Genomic DNA, 12,399 nt, shown 5'->3' with positions numbered 1-12,399 from the left:
ATAACTAACTCCCTAACATTCGGGGTTCTCTGCAGCACATTACTAATATAACTAACTCCCTAACATTCAGGGTTCTCTGCAGCACATTGCTAATATAACTAACTCCCTAACATTCAGGGTTCTCTGCAGCACATTACTAATATAACTAACTCCCTAACATTCAGGGTTCTCTGCAGCACATTACTAATATAACTAACTCCCTAACATTCAGGGTTCTCTGCAGCACATTACTAATATAACTAACTCCCTAACATTCAGGGTTCTCTGCAGCACATTACTAATATAACTAACTTCCTAACATTCGGGGTTCTCTGCAGCACATTACTAATATAACTAACTCCCTAACATTCAGGGTTCTCTGCAGCACATTACTAATATAACTAACTCCCTAACATTCAGGGTTCTCTGCAGCACATTACTAATATAACTAACTTCCTAACATTCAGGGTTCTCTGCAGCACATTACTAATATAACTAACTCCCTAACATTCAGGGTTCTCTGCAGCACATTACTAATATAACTAACTCCCTAACATTCAGGGTTTTCTGCAGCACATTACTAATATAACTAACTCCCTAACATTCAGGGTTCTCTGCAGCACATTACTAATATAACTAACTCCCTAACATTCAGGGTTCTCTGCAGCACATTACTAATATAACTAACTCCTAACATTCAGGGTTCTCTGCAGCACATTACTAATATAACTAACTCCTAACATTCAGGGTTCTCTGCAGCACATTGCTAATATAACTAACTCCTAACATTCAGGGTTCTCTGCAGCACATTACTAATATAACTAACTCCTAACATTCAGGGTTCTCTGCAGCACATTACTAATATAACTAACTCCCTAACATTCAGGGTTCTCTGCAGCACATTACTAATATAACTAACTCCTAACATTCAGGGTTCTCTGCAGCACATTACTAATATAACTAACTCCCTAACATTCAGGGTTCTCTGCAGCACATTACTAATATAACTAACTCCTAACATTCAGGGTTCTCTGCAGCACATTACTAATATAACTAACTCCCTAACATTCAGGGTTCTCTGCAGCACATTACTAATATAACTAACTCCCTAACATTCAGGGTTCTCTGCAGCACATTACTAATATAAATAACTCCTTAACATTCGGGGTTCTCTGCAGCACATTACTAATATAACTAACTCCCTAACATTCAGGGTTCTCTGCAGCACATTACTAATATAACTAACTCCCTAACATTCAGGGTTCTCTGCAGCACATTACTAATATAACTAACTCCTAACATTCAGGGTTCTCTGCAGCACATTACTAATATAACTAACTCCCTAACATTCAGGGTTCTCTGCAGCACATTACTAATATAACTAACTCCCTAACATTCGGGGTTCTCTGCAGCACATTACTAATATAACTAACTCCCTAACATTCAGGGTTCTCTGCAGCACATTACTAATATAACTAACTCCCTAACATTCAGGGTTCTCTGCAGCACATTACTAATATAACTAACTCCCTAACATTCAGGGTTCTCTGCAGCACATTACTAATATAACTAACTCCTAACATTCAGGGTTCTCTGCAGCACATTACTAATATAACTAACTCCCTAACATTCAGGGTTCTCTGCAGCACATTACTAATATAACTAACTCCCTAACATTCAGGGTTCTCTGCAGCACATTACTAATATAACTAACTCCTAACATTCAGGGTTCTCTGCAGCACATTACTAATATAACTAACTCCCTAACATTCAGGGTTCTCTGCAGCACATTACTAATATAACTAACTCCCTAACATTCAGGGTTCTCTGCAGCACATTACTAATATAACTAACTCCCTAACATTCAGGGTTCTCTGCAGCACATTACTAATATAACTAACTCCCTAACATTCAGGGTTCTCTGCAGCACATTACTAATATAACTAACTCCTAACATTCAGGGTTCTCTGCAGCACATTACTAATATAACTAACTCCCTAACATTCAGGGTTCTCTGCAGCACATTACTAATATAACTAACTCCCTAACATTCAGGGTTCTCTGCAGCACATTACTAATATAACTAACTCCTAACATTCAGGGTTCTCTGCAGCACATTACTAATATAACTAACTCCCTAACATTCAGGGTTCTCTGCAGCACATTACTAATATAACTAACTCCCTAACATTCAGGGTTCTCTGCAGCACATTACTAATATAACTAACTCCCTAACATTCAGGGTTCTCTGCAGCACATTACTAATATAACTAACTCCCTAACATTCAGGGTTCTCTGCAGCACATTACTAATATAACTAACTCCCTAACATTCAGGGTTCTCTGCAGCACATTACTAATATAACTAACTCCTTAACATTCGGGGTTCTCTGCAGCACATTACTAATATAACTAACTCCCTAACATTCAGGGTTCTCTGCAGCACATTACTAATATAACTAACTCCCTAACATTCAGGGTTCTCTGCAGCACATTACTAATATAACTAACTCCCTAACATTCTGGGTTCTCTGCAGCACATTACTAATATAACTAACTCCCTAACATTCAGGGTTCTCTGCAGCACATTACTAATATAACTAACTCCCTAACATTCAGGGTTCTCTGCAGCACATTACTAATATAACTAACTCCCTAACATTCAGGGTTCTCTGCAGCACATTACTAATATAACTAACTCCTAACATTCAGGGTTCTCTGCAGCACATTACTAATATAACTAACTCCCTAACATTCAGGGTTCTCTGCAGCACATTACTAATATAACTAACTCCCTAACATTCAGGGTTCTCTGCAGCACATTACTAATATAACTAACTCCCTAACATTCAGGGTTCTCTGCAGCACATTACTAATATAACTAACTCCCTAACATTCAGGGTTCTCTGCAGCACATTACTAATATAACTAACTCCCTAACATTCAGGGTTCTCTGCAGCACATTACTAATATAACTAACTCCCTAACATTCTGGGTTCTCTGCAGCACATTACTAATATAACTAACTCCCTAACATTCAGGGTTCTCTGCAGCACATTACTAATATAACTAACTCCCTAACATTCAGGGTTCTCTGCAGCACATTACTAATATAACTAACTCCCTAACATTCAGGGTTCTCTGCAGCACATTACTAATATAACTAACTCCCTAACATTCAGGGTTCTCTGCAGCACATTACTAATATAACTAACTCCTAACATTCAGGGTTCTCTGCAGCACATTACTAATATAACTAACTCCCTAACATTCAGGGTTCTCTGCAGCACATTACTAATATAACTAACTCCCTAACATTCAGGGTTCTCTGCAGCACATTACTAATATAACTAACTCCCTAACATTCAGGGTTCTCTGCAGCACATTACTAATATAACTAACTCTCTAACATTCTGGGTTCTCTGCAGCACATTACTAATATAACTAACTCCCTAACATTCAGGGTTCTCTGCAGCACATTACTAATATAACTAACTCCCTAACATTCAGGGTTCTCTGCAGCACATTACTAATATAACTAACTCCCTAACATTCAGGGTTCTCTGCAGCACATTACTAATATAACTAACTCCCTAACATTCAGGGTTCTCTGCAGCACATTACTAATATAACTAACTCCCTAACATTCAGGGTTCTCTGCAGCACATTACTAATATAACTAACTCCCTAACATTCAGGGTTCTCTGCAGCACATTACTAATATAACTAACTCCCTAACATTCGGGGTTCTCTGCAGCACATTACTAATATAACTAACTCCCTAACATTCAGGGTTCTCTGCAGCACATTACTAATATAACTAACTCCCTAACATTCAGGGTTCTCTGCAGCACATTACTAATATAACTAACTCCCTAACATTCAGGGTTCTCTGCAGCACATTACTAATATAACTAACTCCCTAACATTCAGGGTTCTTTGCAGCACATTACTAATATAACTAACTCCCTAACATTCAGGGTTCTCTGCAGCACATTACTAATATAACTAACTCCCTAACATTCGGGGTTCTCTGCAGCACATTGCTAATATAACTAACTCACTAACATTCGGGGTTCTCTGCAGCACATTACTAATATAACTAACTCCCTAACATTCAGGGTTCTTTGCAGCACATTACTAATATAACTATCTCTGCGACTATTACACCTCAGAGAAAAGGCCACTTCCCAGTCATAGTGGCCTAAAAAGAAATAGGCTATTTCATTGAAAAAAAGCTTGTTTTAACAGAAAACACTTGCCAAATTGTCAAACAACTTGTATTTTAAAGTGTATGGACTTTATTTGGCATACGTTGTGATATGTGACGCAGTTGTGCGGCAGAGCTCAGCTTACAGTCATCGGCAAAATTGATCAACCATACTTCAGTAATATTGGTTCGAATGTCTGTAAAATAAATGTCAAATAGGAGAGGGTCCAACCCTGGTGTACTCTAATAGTCACAATTTTATGTTGTATTTCCTTGGCATTGTTTTGTTGGTTAGGATATATGAATACAGTTTCTTATCCAGAAATACATGATAGTAATTGATGCATTTTTACTTTCTGTGTACTGGATTGACATGCAATTTTTATGATTTTTTTTGTATTATTATATTCTGGGACTGAAGAAAAATTAAAATGTACTGTTATTAATCACTCTTTTCTATGACACCTTATTGTTCCTTTTTGTCTGAAAATGCAGGCATTAAAGAGTCAAAGAAGATAGCTTGCTTGATTGGTATCGAAGGTGGACATTCCATTGACAGCAGCCTGGCAGCTTTGAGGATGTTTTATCACCTTGGAGTGCGATACATGACTTTAACTCATGTGTGCAACACGCCATGGTAAAATAACCATATGTTTCTCATGCAAGACTGCAGACGTTGAGGTATTTTTGTGTCTGCAATATCCCTCTTGTCTTTTATGTCTTCTTTTCATGGCTAGCACTAAAATATGGCCACATTTCCTCTTCTAGTAATTGCTTGTTTAATTCCTCCATATGTTTAGGGACTTTTATTTCCACTGTAGTATTGGTCTTGTGTAATTTAAATTTAAATTTAGGCATATTTAAAGTTTTTGAAATGTGCACTGATTCAGTGTCTGATTTATACTCAGACATTTTTTTCCATTTTTATCCCATTCCTTCTTTTTATTGCTTGTGACACTTGATGGCAAAAGCTTTATTAAATGTTATACATATCCTAAGCTTACTGGGATCACTGCACATTTATCAATGGAGTCCGGGTCAAAATTTACAGCTTCAGTAAAATTCAGAAATGTAATCAGCTTTGCATCCACTGCAGCTATAGTAGCTTGCACTATAACTCTAACTCTGCCCCCTTCACTACTAATGGACAGAGGCAGCTCCTAAATGCTTTATCCCATGCATGGGTCCCCTCAAATTATATATGATATGATCCCAGTTATTCTCATTGTGGTAATATATAATTATCAGCCATAGGATGGGGAATGCCAATCTATAACAAAATGTGAGAGGTTATTTTGAGAAGAAAAACTGGCAAAGCTTAAAATGGCCCACACGGGCAGCTTGCCTAGTACTTATCTAAGAACATATGAACCTGTGAATGTCTTATGGATCCTGATCCTTTTGACAAAATCTGCTTAAAAATGCACAGTGAAAACAATCATTCTTACCTGTAGCACTGTATATGTTACTAAAGAATTAGTAACAACATGCTGTTCAGCACAGAGTCATCCCAGAAGTGACACCATTCATTAGATTCCAAGTCTTAAACTGGATTTTATAAATTTTAATGTTGGTTATGTTTTGTAAACACTATAAAATTACACACCCTGGAAACTACAGACCCATAAGTCTCACTAGTCTTATATGTAAAGCCATGGAAAGAATTATCGTGGAGATATTCAGTAAAGATATAGTAGACATCCTGACACTGGACCCAACCCAGTTTGGTTTCATCAAGGGCAGATTATGCCTGCTCAAACTGGTGGACTTCTTTGAGAAGGTCACCAAAGCAATGGATGAGGGCAAAATCGTTCCCACTGCCTACCTTGACCTGGCCAAGGCATTTTTCACAATACTCCACTCGGATTTGTTGACAAACTCAGGAGGTTAGGTACAAACCTGTATATCACCTGGTGGATAGCCACCTGGCTCACAGACAGGACCCAGGAAGTTAGAATTGGGGAGTCCACCTCTACAAAGTGGTCAGTTAAAAGTGGACTCCCTCAGGGATCAGTCCTTGGACGGCTCCTTTTTGGCATTTACTTCTCCGAAGTCAAAGCCAATGTCAGTGGTCTCTGGCTGACTAAATTGCAGATGATTGAAAATTAGGAGCTGTCATTGAATCTCACACTGAAACAAATGTTCTCCAGAAGGGACTGACACACACAAACAACTGGTGTCAGAATCATGGACTAAAACTAAATGCCAAGAAATGCATAATAGTATCCTTTGGGAATTCATCCATCCCTAGTAACTATCATATTGACAACACACCCCTTAGAGATGACCCAGTGGTCAGAGACTTAGTGACACACATAGATAGTAATCTGGCCTTTGATCATCACATGCCCACAGTGGTGAGGAGATCATTCTAGGTTGTGCAACTTATAAACAAACGTATGGCATCTAAGTCCAAAGAAGTCATTGTTCCCCTGTATTCAGCATTTATCAGACCTATCATTGAGTATGATGCCCCCTTTGGTATGTACCTAACCAGGCATATCCAACAACTGGAACGTCCACAGAGGTTACTCACTAAAAGAATACAGGGCATAAGTAATATGTCCTATGCAGACCGCCTCAAGGCTCTATCCCTGTATTCTGTCTCTTACAGGCTTTTGAGGGAAGTTCTATTTCTTGGCATACAGGGCATTGTCAGATCCCACTCTGATGGACCTCCTGCATAGCCACAAAACAAACAGTACCAGAATTACCCATTCTAAAAACTTAAACTTTGCCTGCGATATAAATAGGACCTGCTGGAGAGACAGGTATGTATTCCAGAGGCTACCACATGTATGGAACAGGCTTCCCATCCATGTGAAACAAAGTTCCTCCCTAATCCAATTCAAGTGCAACTTGGACAATTGAATGGGAAACCAGAAATTCATCCTTGGTTTGAGACCTATTTCTCTGATGCAAACTGTGGTAAGAATACTCCAATGCTTCCTTATTATTTTCATATACTTATCAACATCAAAAGTATAACACAAAGGAACTTTACGTTTAGTGCTAGACATATTTTTCTTTTTGCTCTTACTTATAACTCCATCCCTTGCAGAAAAATACGGTTGAGCATGAGTATACATTTTTCCTACAACATCAGAAACATTAGGTAAAATCACTTGATCATCATAACCCCTATCCTGAAAATTGCTGATAGCTACGTCAACTTGATCAACAAAATCAACATCTCTAATGTTGAGCTTAGAAGCCCTATAAATCTGATTGTGCACGACATTTTAAAAAAACATAGGGAGGGTGTGAGCTCTCCCTATGTAAAAGATGATTGACATAGCATTCTTTCCTATAGAGTTTGGTGTATATTTCACCTGTATGATCTCTGGCTACTGTAACATCCAAGAAATCAATTTCAGATATGGAATGCTTAGACATAAATCGCAAATAATGTGTAGTACTATTCAAATAAGATTGAAACTCCAAGAAAACGTCATATGTACTCCCCCTCAAAATAAAAAGATAATCTACGAATCTTCTATAAAATAAAATACAATTCTTATATGGACCCTGAAGTATGTATTGCAATGCCCAAGCAACCATCACAGCATTGGCGTAACTATTAGCACACGCTGTGCCCATTGCAACGCCATTGCATTGTTTGTAACATTGTTGGCCAAATACAAAAATATTGTGCTCCCAAACTACTTCCAGTAACTTAGTCAATAAATCATTTTTCTGCTGGTCAAAATTGGAGTAAGATTTCAGAAAATATATACTTAAAATCCCCTCATAATTAGGTATCACCGTGAATAATGAGACCACATCCATGGTAACAAACATACAATCAGTACAGTGACCATCAGTAGTATAACTATATAACTCACCCAAAACATGTTCAGTATTCCTGAGGACATGTTCCAAATTGTCCAGAATGGGTCTCAAACTCTTTTCAACATATATAGAAACAGTCTCAGTGCTCCATTTCCTACCTGAGACTATAGGTCTCAACGGTGGATTCAGTTTGTCTTTGTGGAGCTTGGGTAGACCCTGTATAAGAGGTATGGTAGGCTTACTAACAAAAAAGCATGCAAATAAACCATCATCAATTAAATTCATTTCCAATAAACATTTTAGAAGAATTTGCACATCATACATGATAGCAGTCATCTGTTCAACAGTAATTCTCATGTAAAAAAATCATCATTCAGCATACTAGATATTTTTTCTACATACCAAGACTGATCTAAAACTACTAGAGGGCCGCCTTTATCAGGTGGCCGAATAATAATATCAGAGTTCAGTTCTAAGCTTCTTAAAACCATCCTTTCTTCTCTACTCAAGTTGGGAGAACTCTTACCATAGTATACCTTAGTTTGTTTAAGATTAAGATCATAAACAGCCTGCACACATACTTTTTCAAAAGCAGTTATGAGAGAATTCATTTTCGGAACATATACAATAGGTTTCCTAAAAACAGTGTCATTAGTAGATAAAGAGTCATTACCTGCATTGTGATCATTATGCATTAATTTCAACATTAAATTTCTAGAAAACATTTTGATTTCAAAAATCACATCTGTAAAATCGGATGCTACAGATGGTACAAAAGACAAGCCTTTACATAATACACTGAGTTCAAGTTCAGTTAGTATAGTGCTTGAAAAATGATACACTAAACCATTTTCATATTGAAAAAGGCTTTCTTTATTGTATTTTGTTATGCTACAGTACCTTTCCATTTCATTTTGTTGTTGTTTCTGCTCCGACTCTGTTCGCGCTCCCTTACAAACCTCAGGCTCTGTTCCTTTATCAGTAATGGAAAATGTAAAGGATGCTGGCCTAAAGGGGCCTCCGCCATTGCAGAAATGTTCACAGCTGCATTCTCTATCTTGTTCTTATCAAGTTCACGGTGCACCAAATCCATGGTAATGATCACCTTCTTACGTGCTCCAAGCTCTTTAACAGGAGCAGTTGAGTTCTGTTGTATTTCGCCAACCAAAACTTGAGAAACCTTACTTCCGTTTGGTTCCCCTTTATCACTTACATTGATGTTACTCGAAGTCGGCTCAGTTGTCATAGAATAAGTAGAAGCATTCTGCAGGGGAACTACTCTGGTAGAATTCACTACCACAGGATCTTCAGATTTAGGCCAAGTAATGACAATACCCAATTGGAAATCCCTCTGATCTCTACATATCTTAGAGATCTTTCCTTTCTGTAATTTATTCTCATAGACCTGTAATGAATTTAACAATCCAAAAGCATTGGAATATTCTTACCACAGATGCTGATGTAGCTAATCTCATTGATTCTGAACCCAAATTTATGTTCAGAAATAGTAAATCCTTAAAAAGGAGACTGTGCTACCCTAGGGATGACTCACAGTGAATCGAATGCAATGGCACTGTCCCTTGTGGTAGATGTAACTATTGCCAGTATTTGAACACTGGTGGTAGTTTTTATCATCCTAATCAGAAGAAGACCTACACCTTCAATGTTTCAGCTGCTTGTGCAACTGAACGTGTAATATATCTTGCCCACTGCACACAGTGCAGTAAATTTTATATTGGCAAAACAGATAGGCCCTTTAAGAATCATATAAGGAAACACATTTATAGCATTAGCAAGATAAGTAGTGTTAATGCCCTTGCTAAACATGTTAATAACACAGATTTGACCCATCATTTTAAGTTTTTGGTAATAGGAAGGATATATGAAAATGTTACATTGGGGGATATACGGTTAAGAACTGAAGAACTAGAACATGGATAGTTAGAATGAGAGCCAATGCAGGGAGTGGATTAAATGAATGTGTACCTCTCAGACCCATATTGAAGTCCAGACCTCTTAGGAGGTAGTTTTCTGTTTAAGTCTTATTTTACTTAATATGAATGTTTTTGTTTTAATTTCAATATAATTTTGTTGTTTTTTATATATATATTTTTATCTGTGCAGTTTTTCTTTAATTCTGTTAATTGGAAGATCTCATGTGACTTTAGAAAGTATTTAAATGGTGTGAATTTTAGAGTGTGCTTTTATTACACCTGATGAAGCAAGTCTGTGAAAGCGCTTGTGTGTTCTGTGCACTAGTAAAGTTTTTTTACACTGGAAGCAGCAGCCGTAGTTGTGTCCTTAGTGGTTTATGTTTTTATATATTTTGACTTTCTGGACACACTTACTGAGATTTTGGTGGTATTGTTTTTGTTTTTGACTTTATTAATTTTTATTACCACCAGGCTCAGTGGAATGGCTGAGAGGGATGAAATGGATGCTATAGTTGAGTTGGTCTGTGACTCTAATGTTCCATGTATTGTTGGTAAGAGACTTGATAGCTTTCTACATGGGTTTAAGTTGAAAGTGAATCCTTTGATTAATTCTGCCATGTCTGAAGACAATGATACTGATCAGACAGTGGATATAATAACTTTGCAAACACAGCTTTTTGCTATAGAAAAAGATTTATACAGCCTTAAGCGGAACCAATATCAAAAGTTCCATTTAGAAGCATGCTTGGCTGAGAACACAGCGCCGCAAGGGCTATGGATTTTGAAAATACCCTCTCACATCAATGGCGACAATGTTTAACTGCTGGAATGGCAGAAAGTTCATTTACAGGCGAGCTTCAATTATTTGAAGTTCTTAGTTGCTGCTGCGCAATGAGAAATGGATACTTTAGTCCAATCCGTTAACTCCAAATATGAGGAGTTATTGAAGAACTACTCAGATACTGTTCTCAATCCGTATTTACGTGAATTGTTAAATTTGTTGCAGGTCTATGAGAATAAGTTACAGAAAGGAAAGATCTCTAAGATATGTAGAGATAGGAGGGATTTCCAGTTAGGTAATGTCTTTACTTGGCCAAAATCTGAAGATCCTGTGGTAGTGAATTCTACCAGAGTAGTTCCCCTGCAGAATGCTTCTAGTGTTTCTATGACAACTGAGCCGACGTCGAGCAACATCAATGTAAGTGATAAAGGGGAACCAAGTGGAAGTGAGGTTTTACAAGTTTTGGTTGGCAAAATACAACAGAACTCAACTGCTCCTGTTAAAGAGCTTGGAGCATGTAAGAACCTGGTTGCTACCACGGCTTTGGTGCACCATGAACCTGATAAGAACCAGATAGAGAATGCAGCTGTGAACATTTCTCCAGTGCCGGAGGCCCCTTTAGGCCAGTATCCTTTACATTTTCCATTACTGATAAAGGAACAGAGCCTGGGGTTTGTAAGGTTGTGCGGACAGAGTCGGAGCAGAAACAACAACAAAAGGAAATGGAAAGGTACTGTAGCGCAGCAAAATAGAATAAAGAAAGCCTTTTCCAATATGAAAAGGGTTAAGTGTATAATCTTTCAAGCACTATACTAACTGAATTTTAACTCAGTGTATTATGTAAAGGCTTGTCTTTTGTACCATCTGTAGCATCCGATTTTACAGATGTGATTTTTGATATCAAAATCTTTTCTGGAAATTTAATGTTGAAATTAATGTGTAATGATCACAATGCAGGTAATGAAGACTCTTTATCTACTAATGACACCGTTTTTAGGAACCTAGTGTATATGTTCCGAAAATTAATTCTCTCATAACTGCTTTTGAAAAATTATGTGTGCAGGATGTTTATGATCTTAATTTTAAACAAACTAAGGTATACTATGGAAAGAGTTCTCCCAACTTGAGTAGAGAAGAAAGGATGGCTTTAAGAAGCTTAGAAATAAACTCTGATATTATTATACGGCCAGCCGATAAAGGTGTCCCTCTAGTAGTTTTAGATCGGTCATGGTATGTAGAAAAAATGTCTAGTATGCTGAATGATGATTTTTTTACAAGAGAATTACTGTTGAACAGATGAATGCTATCATGTATGATGTGCAAATTCTTCTAAAATGTTTATTGGAAATGAATTTAATTGATGATGGTTTATTTGCATACTTTTTTATTAGTAAGCCTACCATACCTCTTATACAGGGCCTATCCAAGCTCCACAAAGACAAAATGAATCCACCGTTGAGACCTATATTCAGATTTATAGGGCTTCTAGGCTCAGTGTTAGAGATGTTGATTTTGTTGATCAAGTTGACGTAGCTATCACCAATTTACCGGATAGGGGTTATGATGATCAGGTGATTTTACCTAATGTTTCAGATGTTGTAGGAAAAAGGTATACTCATGCTCAACCGTATTTTTCTGCAAGGGATGGAGTTATGAGTAAGAACAAAAAGAAAAATATGTCTATCACTAAACGTAAAGTTCCTT

The 12,399-nt window shown here is 37.3% G+C and overlaps 1 protein-coding gene across 1 annotated transcript in view; it reads left to right on the top strand.

Moving 5' to 3' along the window:
- Positions 1 to 12,399, top strand: part of LOC122810395 (dipeptidase 2-like) — a 501,875-nt gene that overhangs the window by 287,299 nt on the left and 202,177 nt on the right. The window contains exon 5 of the mRNA XM_044081997.1: positions 4,684 to 4,825. Within this exon, the coding sequence (XP_043937932.1) occupies positions 4,684 to 4,825 (142 nt within the window). The remainder of the gene's footprint in view (positions 1 to 4,683; positions 4,826 to 12,399) is intronic.

This window comes from Protopterus annectens, chromosome 8.part1 (assembly GCF_019279795.1).
Source record: "Protopterus annectens isolate FY-2018-M chromosome 8.part1, PAN1.0, whole genome shotgun sequence".
Taxonomy (NCBI): Eukaryota; Metazoa; Chordata; order Ceratodontiformes; family Protopteridae; genus Protopterus; species Protopterus annectens.
This window is presented reverse-complemented; position numbering and strand designations above follow the sequence as displayed.